The sequence below is a fragment of the Pituophis catenifer genome, unplaced genomic scaffold (assembly GCF_029215685.1).
Source record: "Pituophis catenifer annectens isolate HBS135680 unplaced genomic scaffold, rPitCat1.0.hap2 SCAF_1, whole genome shotgun sequence".
NCBI lineage: Eukaryota > Metazoa > Chordata > Lepidosauria > Squamata > Colubridae > Pituophis > Pituophis catenifer.
Window position 1 is genome coordinate 222,577,774 of NW_027256881.1, and position 19,621 is coordinate 222,597,394.

General features: G+C 37.5%; 1 protein-coding gene across 1 annotated transcript in view; it reads right to left on the reverse strand.

The window, feature by feature from the left end:
• The window catches only part of KALRN (kalirin RhoGEF kinase), a 537,699-nt gene that overhangs the window by 22,986 nt on the left and 495,092 nt on the right, over positions 1-19,621 (reverse strand). Inside the window, exons 46-51 of the mRNA XM_070949954.1 lie at positions 17,921-18,106; positions 14,981-15,152; positions 13,229-13,470; positions 11,762-12,009; positions 7,123-7,246; positions 698-757 (exon numbers count right to left, since the gene is read on the reverse strand). Of these exons, the coding sequence (XP_070806055.1) occupies positions 698-757; positions 7,123-7,246; positions 11,762-12,009; positions 13,229-13,470; positions 14,981-15,152; positions 17,921-18,106 (1,032 nt within the window). The remainder of the gene's footprint in view (positions 1-697; positions 758-7,122; positions 7,247-11,761; positions 12,010-13,228; positions 13,471-14,980; positions 15,153-17,920; positions 18,107-19,621) is intronic.

The window sequence follows — 19,621 nt, forward strand, 5'->3', positions numbered from 1 at the left end:
ATGCTCCACATTACATATTATTTAGCATATCAGACTGTCCCATTCAAAGTTGGATCAATGAAACCAAGAAAGAGCAAACCTGCTGTATTCATAACAGTTGAGAATTTTTTTTTTTAATTTGATTTATATGCCGTCCTTCTCCGGAGACTCAGGGCGGCTTACAATGCGTTAAGCAATAGCCTTCATACTTTTGTATATTTATACAAAGTCAGCTTATTGCCCCCACAAACTGGGTCCTCAATTTACCTACCTTAGAAAGGATGGAAGGCTGAGTCAACCTTGAGCCTGGTGAGATTCGAACTTACAGTAATTGCAGACAGCTGGTGTTAATCACAATGCTATCAGTCTGCTGAGCCACCAGGCCCTTTATATACTGATGTGTTAGCTTACAGTGGAAGTTCCAGATTCATTTACAGAATAAATATGTCCAGAATGACAGACAATTTGGTATCTTATATGGAATTCTCACATTGATGTAGAAGGATATTGTTAAAATTAAATGACAGATACTTTGCTGTCTAAGATCTTCTGTCTGGGACAGGCACTCCACTCTGAATCTACAGTATACTACAGTCACCCCTTTGTTTAGAGCAGAGACACCAAATTTTATAGGTACTATTTTAAAACAGGCAAACAATTCTCTGGGGAAGTTAGTACTAGGTTCGAGAGAGGGCGGATAGAAAGGATCATGGTCTACCTCCATGCTAGTGTTGGGGTCAAGGTCATCACATTCAGACTCTTCTGAACTGTTTGTCTCCTTTTGAGCAGCATGGAGAAAAAAAGAACAGAGTTTTGATCAGCAGAGAGATTAAAGAAGAGCAGAGCAATTAAGAGCAACATAGAAATGGCCACCAATAACTCAAAATACTTTCCAACAGAAAGTCACTAGGTGCAAGCAATACACACTGGGCAAAATAATAGGAAAACTGTCTTTAAGTAATTTGGAAAAAATACATTAGTGGAAGCAGCACTATGAAACGCTACCTCTGCTATATCAGCTTCCCCATTTGGGAGGGCTCTTGGAACCTGGCTGACACAATTATATCTAAGTAATCTTTCGCATCCAATTCTGGCAAGTAAATAAGAATTCTGGAGGTGTTAAGAGTCTAGTGCTTCATTCAATCTTTTGGGGTGCCCTTTTTTTAGAATTTCAGCCATGTGTATCAAATGCCAATTATTATTATGTTTTTAATGTCCTACAACTGTAAAAAACTTGAATAGCCCAGAATTCAGAAGTGAAGCCAGTTTTAAAAATCTGAATGTCATTTTCTGATTTTGTATTTCTTAATTCCCACTTAGATAAATTAAGCGCACAGCAGAAGGTAGCAGACCTGCTATGGCATTGAAGGGCATCCTTCCTCCATTCACTAAATGGATTGTTTAAGGAGGGAGGTGCCCAACAAATATATCTTACCCCATGCTCTATCAGTGTTGACAGACTTGATCATCCTTTGGCAGAACACACACAACACAACACCAAGACAGGCACAACTGGATCTTGAATTTGGGTCCCCTCAGACCAGACATTGATAGGATTCATCCATAAAGTGGGGTCTCTTCAATCACCATAAATGCTCATGAAATTTGTGTTTATAAAGAAGGGGAGGCATGATCTAATGTATTATCTGTTCAAAAGAGGATTTGCTGTTTCAGTACTTGGCTAACTGGATGCTCTGTTGCTTTTTAGCTTTATTTTGGGGACCAATGTTACACTCTGCATTAAAATAGCTGTTCTGAGCATGTTGTGTTAGAAAAATATATGCCTAGATTTCCACTTGGCATTGTTAAGTGGGTGGGATAGCAGTCCATTCTGATTGCTATCAGTCAACAGCTGAAGAAAGATTGGCCAAGCCATAATTTAAATAATTTTGAAAACATTACACAATCTTGATATGAAAAAAAATGGTTCCATTGTTTTCTCTTTGAAATTATCTTGGACAATTTTCCCGCAGACTGGGTAGGAGGGAAGCAACTGTGTGCGAATAATTTAGGGCACACAAGATTTCCCCCCACCCCTGCATTCTATGCTAGAACACTGGACAGCATCCAAGTTTTGTTTCATAGCATAGAACAGTTAAGCCAGTTTTGTTTGGTTTTTGTTAAGACACTGTCAACTCAGACAGTAAAATAAAACATTTCAGAAAAGGCCGTGTTCTAAGCTTGACAAGGAAAAATGTTTCCTGTGTTGTCCATATCCCCTCCCCCCTTTTTAAAGCAAAAATCACAAATCAAAATTAACTTTTAAGAAACAGTAACAAAGAATTTTGTGGCATCTTACAACAAATGATATAGAGTCCAGAGCTGGAATTAGTATCTTAAACTGCAATTTTGCATAACCTTGTTGAGATAGGAAAGTAAATAGAAGTCAGTGGGTAACAAAGTGCAGTCAAGAGAAGACAATCGATCTCATCCAACAAAGCTTCCTGCTCCCCAGACTTTTTTCATCAATGGTCCAGAAAACCTTTTCCACTGACGAAATGGACAAGAAGCGATTCTGATTATCATGTTCCACTGAAATCTTTCCTTCGATTAAACAATGGTGGGTCACCTGAAAGCACCCCTACTATGTAGCAGTGTGTGCCTTCTGGAATGAGGTTCTTCCAAAGATGTTGTTTAGAAAAGTCATGAAGAGCGGGCTCTTCACCAGGTGCAAGGGAGAGTAAGACCTCTCACTTCAATCTCTCTGATCTGTTGCACTTGCCATCTTTTACTGGTTTTATTGTAATTGGTTGACTGTGAGCTCCCACCGGGGTTATTGAGAATTGGTCATCACACAAGACAGAGATAGATGATAGATAGATAGATAGATAGATAGATAGATAGATAGATAGATAGATAGATAGATGATAGATGGGTGGGTGGATGGATGGATGGGTGAATAGACAGATGATCTGTGTGTTTCTGGGAAGCAGTGGGAATTTGCAAACCAGCCAACCAGATCCCAAACTCCCTTTTCCCACTTTATGAGTAAGAATAATTTGAATAAATTCCTGCCAATGAAAGAAAATTCTTAACATAGTCCATTCACAATTACTTTATTGATAAAGTAATTCTGACAAATTACAGGTCTATTTTTACAAGACAAAACTATTCTTTAACAGTCTGGGTATTAGAAGTGGGTAATTCTTCATTACTTTTCACTAATTTATTTAATATTTGATATAATTGCTTTGTATTACAGTATATATTTTATGGGATCTTAAAAGCCACGTGAGCAGAATAATATATATTGGTTTTGAAATAAATGGAATAAATAGAATATTGTCTTCTATGTAGAAAATATAACTTTATATTTAGTGTTAGGAAAAACTCCAAATCTTGTATCTTCTTTTAGCTTGCTGGCACAGCATTTATTATTTAGATCTACAGTACTTAAATATAAATACATGCCATTTTGCATCCCTGGAACAATACTGTTAAGAAGACAATATAAGACGCTGATAATGTATACATCTGTATATGTTCCTTCTGAAAAGTTTAATCTTTTAAATTAAATTTGAAGAAAAAGAATTAAAATATAGCGCTGTCAATTTAAAAAAGAACATTTCTGCAAAGGATGAGTAAATTTAAATGTACTAGAACTATTAGCTAGGATTTTAATATTGTATTTTGATATATGTGAATTTGTTTTCTTGATTATAATCTTGGTTTAAATCAGAAGTGGGATTTTGATGGAATGCAATAGTGAAATAATGATAAACATTAATGATTCATAGTATTTTCCGGTTGATAAATATTTTCCATCTCTGTGGAACTGTAAATGTCTATTTGTTTTTACACAGATTGCATATTTGAAATTGTTCAGATAAAATAGGGTTCCTCTTGTCTTTCATAATTACAGAGAAGGAATTCTGCAAGAACGGGGATTGTTGCAACTGCATGAATTCTTCCTTCTCCCAATTATGAAAAATACAGAAGTTCTATCGCAGTTTATAGCAATTACAACAAATAGAAATATATGTATTTTTGTTTCTTTCTAACATCTGTTACTTCCATGAAACAATGCAAACACAAACCTGGGAAAGATTAATTAAAAGAGAAAGTCAAACACTTCTGTTGTAAGAACACAAGTTTAAATTTGCAACATCCTGCTGAATCAAGTTGAATTTGGATAAGAACTTTCTGTGACATAGAAACAGAGATCTGCTTAATTTTAGAATTGTGGGAGGGGAGGGGGAGAAAAATACAATATAGAGATATAGGTTCTATTTGTACCATTCTCCCAGAATGTAAGTTCTTGTTTTGTATCAAGTCTTGTTCTGGTATCAAAAACAAATAGCGTCAAACATCAACATTCAAGAAAGTTTATAAAGGAAACACACATTTATAAATTAAGATTCAATAGCATCTGCATAAGACAATCCAGAGAATATGGGCAAAGGATGGATAACTTGGAACAATAGTTCAATTGTTCAAGTGTCATTCATTCCTAGCCAATCCCGTCAGGTTTTTAAGTGATTAAGAATGGACTCTTAATTACCTGATTCAAATTACTGTTGAAATCAATGCCAGAAGATATTCTGGGATATGACAGCTGGTTTCAGTGCGCTAGAGGTTCTTTACTCAGTATAACATATGGCAAGAGAAGGTGTGAAAATCTAATTCTCATGAATGTCACAATGGATAAATTTTACTCAAGCCTCTTAAGAATTTTCTCCCTCACATTTGAATAACTGTACAAACTTCCAGAAAGATAGCAGGTGATTTGACAATAGTTTTACACTGTGTTTATTTTTTAATATGCATTTTTTCAGCTCACTTGAAATCTGTGGATCTATCACAGTAAATCTTTTAGTGGGCATTCCTTAATCTTTCTCTCTTCTAAAGTATGGACTAAATCTAACAATAGGAACTATGGAAGTGACACTATATGGAGTTTACACAGTACATTAAATCCACACCAAACTAGTTTATGACAGCGGTGGGTTTTGGATTATCTTACTACCAGTTCGCCCTGCACGCGCATGCTTGCTTTGTGCGCGCGTGAGCCCAGTTCATGTGTGCATGCAAGCCTGGTTCATGTGTGTGTACGCACCTGGTTCACATGCACGACTGCCTTCCACGCATGTGCCCGGCCTTCTGCGCATGTGCTTTGCTAGTGCATACACCTGGCCTCAAAAACATGCCTAAATAGGATGGCATAGAGCAGGGGCGGCGGGGGGGGCACCCACGATTTCCGCTCCCGGTTTGGGTGAACCAATCCAAACCGACTGAATACCACTTCTGGTTTATGAGTTAATATAGCTCAGTCTGGCACTGTTGAATATGCTATAATACTCAGAACATGCTAAGCCAATGCAAACAAATCATATTAAAGCCTTATATGGTGTATAAAGTTCTTATTAGGGCTAATCACATAACTTATGAATTCTATTGAATCCATATTTTCTGGATTGAAGCATCTATTGAATACAATTTATATGCTATTTAGATTATATAACTGCACAAGACAGATTACATAAAACAATATGTCAGTTCTATCGAGATAGGAAAAGGGAAAGCTGCAGGTTTCCATATCTCCAGGCCTCATGTAAGTTTTCAAAGGGTGATGGTGATATTACTATTGCTATTGTTATTTCAAATCAATCCATTGTAGGATGAAGGCATCTTCAGTGATATTTATGGACTATAAATTATCATGTCAATCTAGTGCAGGTTGATAGATGTATGGTTTTGTACAAGCTAGGGCTGAGTGTGTACAGTTGGTCCCAAATCATCTAACCATGCTTCTAGTCCAGCATATAACATCACACTAGTTCTCTTTCAAAGGTATATCAAGCTATACATACTTGTTTAATGAAGAATTACCAAGTTTGGGCTATAACATAAACTAACCAAAATTTAATGGAAATAAGCACCATTCACAGCACTGATGTCTTCTGTATTTTTTAGTTGACATCAATAGCTTCTAACCAATTGAATTGGGGACAAAAAGCAGGAGGAAGAAAAAGCTAGTTGTCCCTGCTACTATCTCTTAAGCCACGTACATGTATACATCCGAACTAGACTGTGTTGTTTGTGTGTCATATAAATGTGGGTATATGCATAATTTTGTGTTTATTTATTTAGTCATGTGTATGTAGTTTATATTGGAGGTGGTGACCCTTTGAGAGTTATATGCAACAAAATTTCATTTTAATGTATTAGTATACATTCAAAGTGACAATAAAGTCAGTCAGTCAGTCAGTCAGTCTGCCTGCCTGCCCAACTATCTATCTATCTGTCTGTCTGTCTGTCTGTCTGTCTGTCTGTCTGTCTGTCTGTCTGTCTGTCTGTCTGTCTATCTATCTATCTATCTATCTATCTATCTATCTATCTATCTATCTATCTATCTATCATATAAGCTGGAAGCTATTTGAATTCTTTCTACAGAGGAGATAAAAATTCTGAGTGTCATGCCAAAGTCAGGAGAAAAAATTGGAACAGTGCATATCCAGCTCAGAGTTGAAAAATAGGAGGAACATGTTGAGTTTTCTTTCTCATCTCCAATTCTTAGAAAGCAAAGGCTGTGATATGAATGCTTCTCTAAGATGAGTGGTTCTGTAAGGCCTGAAAGCCTAAAATGCCATGTAAGACCTTAGGCAGACAAAGGAGCCCTACCAAATCATTTTCCTGTACTACATTGTCATGGCTTACCATTCCTCAAGTTTTCTTATCTCTTATTAAAAAAACGATGAGAATATATTTACAATAGTTCCTGTTTAGGCTGCATGCTTTGGTTCCATTCAACTCTTGTGAGCTTTTACCACACATATATTTGGGATGCTATAAAAAAAACAAACACCAAACTACTGAAAGTAAAGTACTACTCGCCCTCTGGGCACATATACATGCATGCACGCACGCATAGGAGCACACACATACACTCGCTCTACTTACAGTTTTGGATGCCAGTGGTGAGGAGAAAAAAGCTGTGCTGTAATCCTGCATGCAAACGCCGGCCAGAATGGCTACTACTACCAAAAAGTAAAAGAAATTAAAAAATAAAAGCAAAACAAGGGATAAAACAAACAAACAAAAAACAAAAGCCAGATGTCACCCCCTGTCCACAGACAGGATGTTGCAGGGAGAGTGAGGATGAGAAGCAGTAGGCAGCGAACAGCTTCAGATGGCCTTACTCACTTTAACAGAGACTTTGTTGCTCAGAATATCCATGGGTTTACGTAGGCCATTGGCTTCCGTTTTGCCACTGCTTTCCTTTTCCGCCCGCTTTCTCATGCGCAGGGTATGCCATGAACATGACTTCCTGTTATACCAAAAAATGCACTAATCAAATAGCAGGTCTTAGTAGGAAGAGGAAGGGAGGTGGAAAGGCAAGGAGCATACATGTTCTGAATCTCTGCAGCTCCTCCCAAGGAGATGGAAGCCACTTGCAATATCTCTACTTGGATATACATATTCAAACCTGAAATTCAAACTATTCTAATGCAGTTATTCCTGTTTGAACCCAAACGTTCTCTTTAAAATACAGAGGAAACGCAAACTGTATATGTAAGATTGGTAACATGCAAAGATTTAGTACTAGACACCAATACTTCAAGCAGCAAGAAGTATTGGAATAGAAAGAGAAGTCTGTGTGCCCCCAATATGGACAAATAGTTCCATATTCCAGAGTTCAGTGCGACATTCCAAAACATCAAAAGTTCAACTGCAATTTTATTAAAGTACCAGAATTGGCTATTCCCTGGAGCAAGTTTCATTATACTTAAATTTCCTGATGTTTTACTCCGCCTGCATTTGATCAGTCCAATGTCACTAATGTTTTGCCAAACAAACAAACAAACAAACAAAAACACCTTCTAAATAAGAGAGAACTAAATTGACTGTATTCATATTGTGCTATGGTAACAATAAAGTGGTTTGACATCAGTAAGCAGCTTTTCTTTGGGATGTGGAAGTAGAAGAGAGAAAACAACATGTAAGGTAAAATGGAAAAATACAGAATTTAGTTCATCAAAACATATATTTATAAGTAGGATTTTAGATTTCTAGCAGAAATTATATTCTTCAAATTCCAAATATATTCGTAGGTTTGGGAAGTGCACTGAAATGAAAAGAAATACTTAAACAAAAGGTAAGTAGCCTGCTATTGTGCCTTCTTCATGCAGGACCAGAATGACATACTATACAAATAGGTGATTCTACAAAGTGTATTACAATTGTCGCAAGAGCAACAGGGTAATACTATAGCAGCAAGCATGCAAAATAGGAGGCAGTAAATGCTTATGCATATGCATCTGGGATCTATGATTAGAACAGTATACAAATGTACATGAATTAAAAAAAAAATCTTTTTGAGCTATTTAATAGCACCTCTAGTGAAAAATGAATGACCAAATGAGGGTTTGTTGCAATTTGTTCCAATTTTGCAACACAGCAACAACGGCGTTTAGGTCAAAGGCTGCACTAAGCTTTCGAATGATTTTGCTGAGTTTCTAAAAGCAGACAGAGTCAAGGCAGGAATGAAATCTAATCTTAAATCAATTATATATAATTAATTATAGTACTCCACTGTCAGCCCCACAATGTGGACCAAACCAATCACAAATCAACTCCACACGAAGGCCAAAGCTACTTTTATTAATATGGCTATAACAACAGAATCTTGCAAGTCTGGCTGGGCTTTTCTCCTGCACCCTCTTTTAGCTCCTGTGAATGAATACTTATTAGCTCGTGTTGGCGCTTCAGGAAATGTCTCTTAAGCAGCTTTTTGGATTCTTATTGAGCAAGCAGTATGTGTGTATATATATATGGATGGGTTTATATCTTGCGGTATTTACTCTAAAAAAGTTTAGACTTTTTTTCCTTCATTTTCAATAGGTACATTCACTGAATGAATGGAGTTGTGTAATCTCTCTCTTCTCTTGTTTTTCCAGCAGCAGGTCTGTAAATACAATATATATATAAAACTTGGGCTATGGTCCAGTTCTTATAATATGTGTTAATGTGTGTACTAAAAGTATTTGAGGAGGGCTTTTGATAATAGATCTCATAAAAATATTTCAAGATTACAGCTGAGTTCAATATCCATTTAAGTACAAAAGTCCAGCGGGAAGAATGGAAGTATTGTTAAAGAAAGTAAAACAGGTGAAATTAGATGGGTCTAGAACACTTGCTTAAGGGACTCTCTTTCTGTTTAAATTTGTAATAGTATCGTATTTCCCCAAAAATAAGACCCTGTCTTATATTTTTTTTTAACCCAAAATAAGCGCTTGGCCTTATTTTCGGAGAGTTACGAGAGTGTGGAGCAAGATGGGGCTCCTCTTGCCATCTTACCTGATTTTCAGCTCTGAGTTTAAATATTTTTGGGGAGGGCTTATTTTCAGGGGGAGGCTTATTTCAGCGCATGCGCTCAAAAGCCCGACTGCACTTATTTTCAGGGGATGTCTTATTTTTGGGAAAACAGGGTAATAAGGAGGCAAAGATTCTCAGTTTCTAGTATACATTCAGATAAGGCCCATCTCTGAAACAGGATGCACAAAACATTACACAATTTCCTTGCCCCTTCACCATTCTACAATATGAAATCTTCACCTAATATAAATGACATGTGCAAATCTGCAAGTAATTTCATGGGCTTTTAAAAAAAGATTAACTGAAAAAATTCTCCATAATCCAAGACATTTGAGCAATATTTGAATTTAGGTTTGGTATAGCGTATATTAATAGCCTTAATTTTTACATTGACAAATTTCCTTATACCCTCATTTATTTTTGTTTCACTTCTATTGAAATAGGCTATTGATACAGGCTTTGGTATTGGTGTGTGTGTGTGTGTGTGTGTGGTGTGTGTGTGTGTGTGTGTGTGTGTGTGTGTGCCTTCTCTGTGTATTTGTTCCCTTGTATGTGTCTCATTGCATTTCACACCCAACTCTTATTTCACCATCTTTGATATTTATTTTGTGTGCCTGGTAAGTCATGCTTTATTTTCATAGCTTCGGTGTTTGTCTCATCAAGGGCATTATAGTAGAGCAGCTTTATTCCTGAAAAGTTGCTGCTATAAATGACACCATTTTCTCTGTAGCAAGACATTAAGGGGCTTAGATGAAGCCACCGCTGTGCAGGAGTAGCATTTTTAAGTCAATTGCTATCATATATGAAGCGGTCCTAAACAGACTAACTTATGGGAGCAATTAGCGCCACATCTTACCATTTGCAGGAACTCTATTTATTGGGCTGTTACTGAGATTTAAGCAGCTGTCAATTCAGTCTAATTACACACAATTGGCAAGTCTCAGCCTCGGAGGTTCCCCAATGATCACTTCGGTGATTCCTCAGTATTATCCTATGAATGGAGGGCCAAGTATTCCACACACTGCCAATTTCTAGCTATGCTCATGGGATGTGCAAACTGACTAGACCATATAATTCTGCCACTGTCAGACCACTCTCATCAACACATTATTAATCATTAACACAGAAATGATTAGGCCTTGCTTCAAGGGCCCATTCTGTTTTTCTTCGTGGTTTTTAATCATGGATATCACAGATTCTTCCTTCTTATCAAATTTCGTCCTTGGTAGAAAGAGAAATCCTGTTTGGAGTTGAACTTGGTTAGTATCTATGAAAAAGCAAGAGTAAACAATGGCTAAGGGCATATCTGCAACTATGGATTTGTCCCTATTATAATTAATAGTATAAGCTCTTGGGATGACAGCATCAGAACCAGGCTTAGTGATTGGTTGCAAGGAACATGGTATTGTATTTCAGCATTTTTAAACCACAATATTGAAATATTTACCACTGGCAAAATCAAGCTTTGGTGACTTTGTGTGAGAAAACTGATACTGGTTTGACAATTGCAGGTGTAAAAAAACAACAACAGTTTTTATGGAAAAGGATTGTACCTTTTGTATTTAATATCAAAAAACATTTTCTTGCATTTAGTCATTTCAAATTAACAAAATGACAAAAAAATCGGAAAGAGTATTTCACATTTCATTAAATTAGGAACAAAACATAGAAAGAAAAAAAAGAACTAAAGAGGGTCAGAAATTGGTCCTTTTATAATCTTCTCAAAACATGCTCATAGTGAAAATTTATTTTACATATTTAAAATAGTACATTTAAAATTATTAGTTACATTACAGGTACAATGATGAACATTGCGACTATCCATAATATTGCACAATCTGACTTCAAATATGGGATTTTTTTTTAAATAGTGCAAAATACTTTTTACAGGAATGTACTGCAAAAGGGATTTATCAAACAAAAAAATTTTTTATACAAAATATGTGAACAGAAAAAACAAAACAAAATGAAAATGTTACAAACTGTACAAGAAATTGCCATAGACAACATAAAATCTCTTCCTTGAGAAGCAGGACTCAAGCCAGTAGAGGAGAGCAATGTTTGTTTTGTTTGTTTCTCTCACACACATATACACACACACCCTTTCACATTCACATATGTGTGTATGGGTCTACACACATACACACACACGTTATTTAAACACAAGATAAATAGAAATCCAGTCAATTAGGTCCATGATTAGGAAAAGATGGAGAACATAAACCATGCTTTTTAAACTGTCTATGGATTTTAATATTTTATAAATTATAAGGGGAAAACACACAAAAAAACCCCAACAAAAAACCCCAACTATCCCAAGATGAATACCCCATGCTGTGTTATCAAGCATAGTTTGTTCCAATGGCACTGAAGATCTAAGGAAACAGTAGGAAAATCCTACCATTTGTGTTTAATTTTTCCTCAAAAATCCACATACTGCTCCCTGGGAATCCAACACAGCACTTACTTTATGCTTCCGTCGCTACTATCTGTAGTTGATTTAGTGAGGGGAGCCAAGATATTCCCTGGGATCCATCCTTCTGCTGCTGGTGAGTGGTCATTGGCAGGCTGGTATACAAGGAACATGTTCTGCTGGTTAATGGCAAGTACTTGGACCACTTCACCCTGGTTGACACAGATTTCATTCTCCTTTAATGCATAGTAATCTTTGATGACCACCATAGAAGAGGTTCCATTGCACCCACCCAAGTCATTCTGAAGAGGAAACATAGAGAATAAGAATAGCAACAAGATAAGTGGCATAACGTTAACTTTTCATTACCATCCTGGGAACCCCAGCAAAAAGGCAATTAATAGGCTAGAAAAACCACCCCTTAAAAACTAAAGCAGTATTTTATCCACTGATATGGAGGCATTAATTCTTTTAGAATCTTAAGAGCGCCACAAATCAGACTGAAAAAACAAACAAAAGGGGAATACAAAACTCACTGAAATTAATGGAATCAATACGATTTTGCTTGGACCATTGACATCGAACTGTATAGTAGCAATTTCAGAATAAAAGGCCCAGTATGAAAGCAATGTTGTATTCTCAAATCTCAAATATGAATCTGAGCATATGTTGCTATTAAAAAGATGTCCAAAGCTTGTTTGTTTTTTAATTGCCTGGAAACCATTCAAGTACCAGCATTATCTATGACACAAAGGAAAGATTGCTGAGTGCCAATATTGAGTAGAACTCAATATTTTAATCCTTGCAATTCAAGCAAATCAGATGAGGCAAAATCTAAAGCAAATTACAATACAATGTTGGCTTGAACATGCTATTATATTTCATGTCCCTTATTTATTAATCTTTCCAGTTGATCAAACCTGAAATTCTCATTTGGGAAGCAAAGTGCATGAATTCCCAACAGCCTGTTGCTTAAATCCACATCTAGAGACTCACAGAAGAGAACAATAATTTTGAAGGGAAAATGGGTGGTTGGTCAAATAGTTAGGCAACCTTTCCTTATATCACTTCTTCAAAAGAGGCAGCCAAAAAGTATAAAGGCATCAATAAACATTTGTTTAAGGATTAATGCCTAATGTTTGCCAGTAGGTAGTTGCCTTTTAGTAGTTTTCCTTCATTCTTCATTCAGTGGGTTGTTAAATTTTTCCTTAACATCCCACTGTATTTTCACTATAATAAAATAAACGTACATATTTCTTAGTTTAATGACTACACAGAGCATGTATTATATATTTACTGTACAGCCTGGTTCACGTAACAAATTTTGTTGAGTTTGGTTTGGAATATTCTGTAATGTGAAGTCAACTACTGTGATTTGTAAATCATGCCATACGGATTGGTGCATTGTACAAGCAAGTATGGATTCTTCAAGAAACAATAGTTTATTGGGTCTCAACTACTTCTTCCTCCACCAACCAGATCAACAGCTGGCCAAATTTAGAATGGATGTGGTTCCATTACCTTGCTCTGTTCATATCTGTCCTCAGGCTGGTGCTGTTCATGCCCTGTGTTACCATTGGAGGTAGATATCTTCAGAGGTGGAAGAGATGGGTTGCGCATTGTAGCCTTTGACGTTTTATCAGATCCTACAGGTCCTGAGGAATAGGGTCTGGTGATGGGCTGAGGTGCCCGGCTGGTCTGGGGTCTCATTACAGCTGAGCTGCTGCTTTCTTTGCGCTGATACTCTATTGGAGACTGTAATGCTACAACAGAATATGATGTGTTACAGCAGATCTCCCCATCTATCATATAATGAAGCAAGAATGGGTCACAAATGACCTTTGTAAATCACTGAAAATCAGTGGCATAATTTTCCATTTTTTCCCTCAAAAGAAAACAAAACAAAATTTATAATTTCCAGGATAGGTCTACTGCGTACAATTTCCCTAAAATATTTTTAAAATAGTTCTACAAATACAACCGAAAGCTAGTCAGTTATTAGTTTAAAAACAGTTGGAAAACTGAAGCCTTTTCATTAGTAAGAGGAAGGAGCAAGTTTAAAAACTCCATGAGCAAAGAAAACAGTGTCAAACTTTGGATATTTCAAGTCTCATGAAGAGTTGCCATAGGCTTCTCCAATATTCTAGCTTTACAGCCCAAAGGACAAAAGAGCAGAGACAATTATGCATCCTCTAGCTATAAACATATATAGAAATTTGTTTTACATGATAGTGACATGCGTTACGCTTGTTGTATAGGTCTGTTCAGTGGTATCATTGCATAAAATGTGAAGCTTGGAATCCTACATGAAACTTATTAAAGAAAAGCATGTTACACTATTTTAAGCTAATATTCTTTAGAACTTAGAAGGGTCTCTTCCAAATGAGGAAGAAATCATATCAATGTCATGTTATTACTGAATGATGAGATATGTGCCAGAAATAAGTGTGAAGACTTCTACCATGATAAAAAGTTACGTCATTTCCCCCTACATACTCCTGGTTGAAGTTAAAATGAATGAATGAACTATTGCTATACAACTTTGTGGCTATTTCAACTCTATGCACATAATCAAGAGATGGTTGCCTATAATATTGAAATAAAAAAAAATAAAAAAAAAGAAATAAGGGGTCAACCACTATTTCTCCATTGACTTCTCTGAATTGTTCAGTGACATCCATAGGAAGCCATAACGACCAGACATACGTATTGATATAATCATGCAAATGGCACAACTTATGTACCAGTGGCAGATATTGGAATGCAAGTACATAATGACAGGATTTCCATGATGATTTGTCACACATGTGTCATTGTTTGGTACCCTCCTCACCTGATGCCCAGTGAAGAGTTTAAAAAATTTGTTTTACTGGGTGGCAGTTACCAAGAAGTTATAAATCCGTGAACTGTTTAGACTAACCTGCATTGGAAGTATATTCCTATGTGAATGCAACCAATCTATTAGAGACACTAGTGGTAACATAAAGATAAGATAAAATATACACCACTAGTACTAAGATATCAACAGAGTCAACAATCTGCTAGGCTTCAATTTAGTTTTTAATATGTAGCATGGATGACATGCATTTAGCCTTTTTCTAGTCATGTTCCATATAAAGGTGAAGACTGCAATAGCTTAGTATGGATGACACAGATAATGAAGAGGGTTCTATAATTGATATTAGGTTGACGTTGGAATAAGATTCAACCAATATTTTACAGCCAACTGCAAAGCACTTGGGCTTTATTTCAACAGAGCAGCAAAATACTTACCATTTAAGAAGTCCCTCTGTGTGTCAAGTACTTGACTGATATCCAGTACCCAAGCTTGTTGGATTTCAGGATTGGCAGACTGCAATATGAACCGTTCTGATGTTTCCCGATTCATGAGAGCAAATTTGCAAGGATCGTTGTCCACATTGTCCTCAAGTATTAGATATGTCATCTGCAAGTAGTCAGAAAAAAAACAAATAAAAGTAACTGCACAGGGAGACATGGAAAGGATCATGCTGAATCTGGCAATACAGTAGTGCAGGGGTGTCAAACTCGTGGCGTCATGGCGGCGTCACATGATGTATCGGGACTTCCCCCCCCTTCACCAAACAGGGCCTGGGCGTGGCCAGTATGTGATGCATCCGGCCTGCGAGTTTGACAGACCTGCAGTAGTAGACTCAAAGGTAGCCCTTCAACTGCAGCATATAAAAGGAGCAGCAGGTTTGCCTCTTCAGATAGTTTCTTCTCTGGGAGTTGCATTATAGATGCAATTTGGTTTTGTTCTTCAAGCGCTCTGCCAAATATATTGAACTTTTGAATTATCTTTGTGAGCTCCCTTTTTTAAAAAGACAATGCTATTGTATGTAATTGCTGTAGTTCTTTCCACAGAACAAATTGTTCACACAAATATTGTCTGAAATGGCTTTTCAGGTATCTTGCCAGTACAGGTGAGCATCAACAGTGCTATGCCATTTGCTCAGTCATGTGATTTTGAGAACTTTTTCTGCTGAAGTTTTTAGCAGTGGTGGAATTCAAATTTTTTACTACTGGTTCTGTGGGCGTGGCTTGGTGGGAGTGGCGTGGCTTGGTGGGTGTCACAGGGAAAGGATACTGCAAAATCTCCATTCCCACCCCACTCTGGGGCCAGCCAGAGGTGGTATTTGCCAGTTCTCCGAACTACTCAAAATTTCCGCTACCAGTTCTGCAAAACCTGCTGAATTTCACCCCTGGTTTTTAGTCCACGTTGAAGACTTTCAGATAGGATTTTATATATATTTAGACATAAGTTTTTAATTTTTCTAGCTGTATGCAGGAATAAAGACAATTTCTTATATCTTGCTGTCTGGACCGAAAAATCACCTAAGGCAACAGTGCGATAATGAAAAATTATAGTAAATCTATTCTGAAGCCTCTTTTCCCTTTGCAGAATCATTGTTTTCAAATTCAAATGGTAAGGCCCATATTCACTATGTTTATAACTTGCATAATTGTGTAAGGGATCAAAGTAGAATCTGAAAAATCATATATGTTCTATCACTGATTACTGGATGACAAATTTAAAATAATAGAATTAATGAAGCTCATCCTCTAATGTTAATTAGTCAAGATGGAAAGTTTAAAATTCAGTTGTTTTATTATTCAGAATTGCCCAGCTATACAGATGTGCAAAACAGAGTTTTTCAAATATATGAAGTTGGTGAGGCAAGAACCAGTGCTGCTTGAACCTAGACATAACAACTGCTTAAATAAGGGGCAGATACATTCCAGTCTCAAAGCTAGGAAAAGAATGGCCAAAAATCTATTAACAAATTTGGGGTTGAGTTTCTGGAAGAACAGATTTATAGCTGAGCTGATGTGACATAATGCTTGCATAAACCTGCCAGGACATTAATAAAGGTATACAATATATGTCAAAACTGATTTTCAGTTTTGGAGCCAGCAAAAAAAAAAACAACTCTATAAGAGAAGAAACTGCAATCACTTAGGTTTATAAAAGCAGTTTATAAAAGAAAGTACGGAGAAGTAATAGCATTAAGCAGTTGCACTGGGAGAGAGTCATACACTGCTTAAGTCATCCAGCTAGTAAAACACTAGGGAAAAACCCTACAGAACACCTCCCCTCAAATGGCTTTTCCTGTACAAAGGGATGCAGAGCTCATGTTACACGTATACCAAAGAGTTCACCCTTCTGTTGCTTTTGCATCTACTAGTAATTTCCATTTTGGTTTCCCCATGCAAACGTACAAGATGTGGCACAAAGACAAAACAGGACCACACTTCCTAAAACAACTCCTTGTAGTTTACTTAGCTAGCTAGTTTGGTTGAAGCTCGTCAGAGCTCTTCAGTACTCAACTCACAATCACGGCCAAAATTTCAGTTGTTGAATTTCGCCCCGTTTTTTTACTTTTCTCGCCACCATTAATTGAATCTGCTGTTGTTCAATTAGTAGTATGGTTGTGAAGTGAAACCTGGCTTCCCCATTGACTCTGCTTGTGAGAAGGGGAAGGGGATCACAGGACCTTGGGACACTACACTGTAACCGTCACAAATATGAGTCACTGGCCAATCACCCAAATTTTGCTCACATGACCACGGGGATGCTGCAACGGTCAGGAGCATGAAAAACGGTCATGTCCCTTTTTTCGGTGCTGTTGTAACTTGGAATGATCATTAAGCAAACTGTTGTAAGTTGAGGACTACCTGTATGCTAGAAGCACAGAACTAGAAAGGCACTGATGATCCCATTCCTTCGACCTTCTGAAGTGAAAAAGGAGAGTTATTTTACTTTGTCTGGTGTGTCTCTGGCCCCTGGCAGCCTGTTAACTAGGGGAGAGCATGGGGTCTCCACCTTTAGCTCTCGTTTGCTGATGCGGCAGCTCATGATTCCCCTTTTCCTTCCATGGAAGAAGGCTAACACTGCTTAGTTTTGGCAGAAAATATGGAGATAATTTCCATTCTTTCCTGGAGGAAGGCTCCCTCTTTCACTCAAGATTCAAGCAGCAGCTGCCTTTCAAAGCAAAAAGCAAAAAGGTCTCTGAAAAGTGAAGTCAGTTGGTAGGCAGGGAATTAGATGCAGTCTGGTAGATAGGACTTCCCACAAGGTCTGCCCTGGCAGGTGAGCTGTCCTGGGGTTGTAAAATGCTGTCTTCATCTAAAGGGGCCGAAAAGATGTGAAGAAGCAAACTTCTTATTGACCTGGTGGCCTTATCAATCTCTTACCTTTATGCTCCGCTTAAACAGGTACCCAGGTGTTAAGGAGCCTTTCCTAAGTAGTTCACTAAAGATGACTATTTGCTCAAAGAGGAAAACTCTGCGTTCTTTTGGCCGAGACAACCCTCCAGAGTCCTGCTCTGTTACGTAGAATGTATCCTGTTGCAACAATTTCCCTTGAGCTGCCAGCTTGCCCTAAGACAGGTGAAAAAAAAATGAAGTAAACATAAATTGATGGACGCAGGGAAAATAATATATTTAGTTTACTAATTGCTATGCAGTACATTGTCCTCAGGTCAACCTCTATAAATAAAAACGACAAAAGTCCAATAGAACACACATATATACACATGAAGTTTGCACAAAAATATTTCAAATGAGTAGGATGTCAGCACTTCAACCTGCATTTACTCTAGTGCTGACATAAGAAGGAGAAGCGAAGGCGTCTGGAAAGGGACGGCTGACTTTTCACCTACTTATTTTCCCTGGAGATAATGTTTCCGAGGAGATGAGATGGGAGGGGGGAATTCCTTTAAACTGGAGTAGATTAGGGATAGAATGACTTGGAAGATGGCCAATGAGTGCAGGGGAGTGGGTAACGGAAAGGGAGGGTTTTGGGGCTGGAAGTCAGTGTTGGCTTCGTTTGGAGTCATGTTAGGATGTCGTGCTCAATAAATAGGAGTTTTTTCTTCAAAGATTTTGTTTGAAATGCATTTTATTCGAGACGACCACGAAACTTGACATAGGGACAAATATGAACACAGGGGAAGAAATAGTCCTTTAGATACCCAAAAATGAAAGTTGTAGCATCAGTTTGGGTTTGTATATTATCAGATGGAGAAGAACTTAATCTACATCACCCTGGACTTCAGTCACAAATTCAACTCTGTCTAGCCTGGCATCTTCCCAGTGTGTCGAAATGAAGCTCCCCTAATCCCCAAATAACTGATCTGCAAGCTGCTGTGTTCCGCACTGAATTTTAACATTCAATTTAATTTAAACGTTTTTAAAAGAAAGTTGAAGGTGTGTTTATTGCGAGGTTGATGCTTATGGGCATAGGAGAAAGGAGTGGAATACCCTAGTCATCTCTATACATACATACACTATAGAAATTGTTTCAGCGTTTACATTTGGACTTCTTAATTACTAGACTAGTAAGACAGGTTACAACAACTCTGTCACATTTTTGATAAGGGGTGGACACCAAGTGAGATGCCTTCAATATGTGGCAGCAATAAGAACAAACAACCTTCTACCACAAAGCAAAATGGGATCACGGAGGTTAGAGATCTTCAGCCTACTATTGTGAGAAATTCAGCATTCATAAACCTAAAAAAAAATAGTCTGCTTTAATAACAGAGGATGAGTGTCTGTAGAGATTCTCAGTCAACCAGGTCATGGTTGTCCCAAAGGTGCTTTTTCAGGAGGCAACTGGGCTTTTCGCTTCTCATCCAAGAAGCTTCAAGAAAGTCCAGTTGCCTCCTGAAAAAGAACCTTTGGGACAATCATGATCTGGATAGCCGAGATTCTCTACAGACTTTTAGCTATACAATTTGGGATGGACACCCTTTGGATGGTGTGAGAGTAGGCATGGATTTCCAGAGGGGGAGGGGGAAATTGCAGACTACAGGAACCAGGAGCACTACTTAGGTGACACTGAGGACACAGATAAACCTCCAAGTGCTTCAACGACCCTCTAAAAGGATGCAA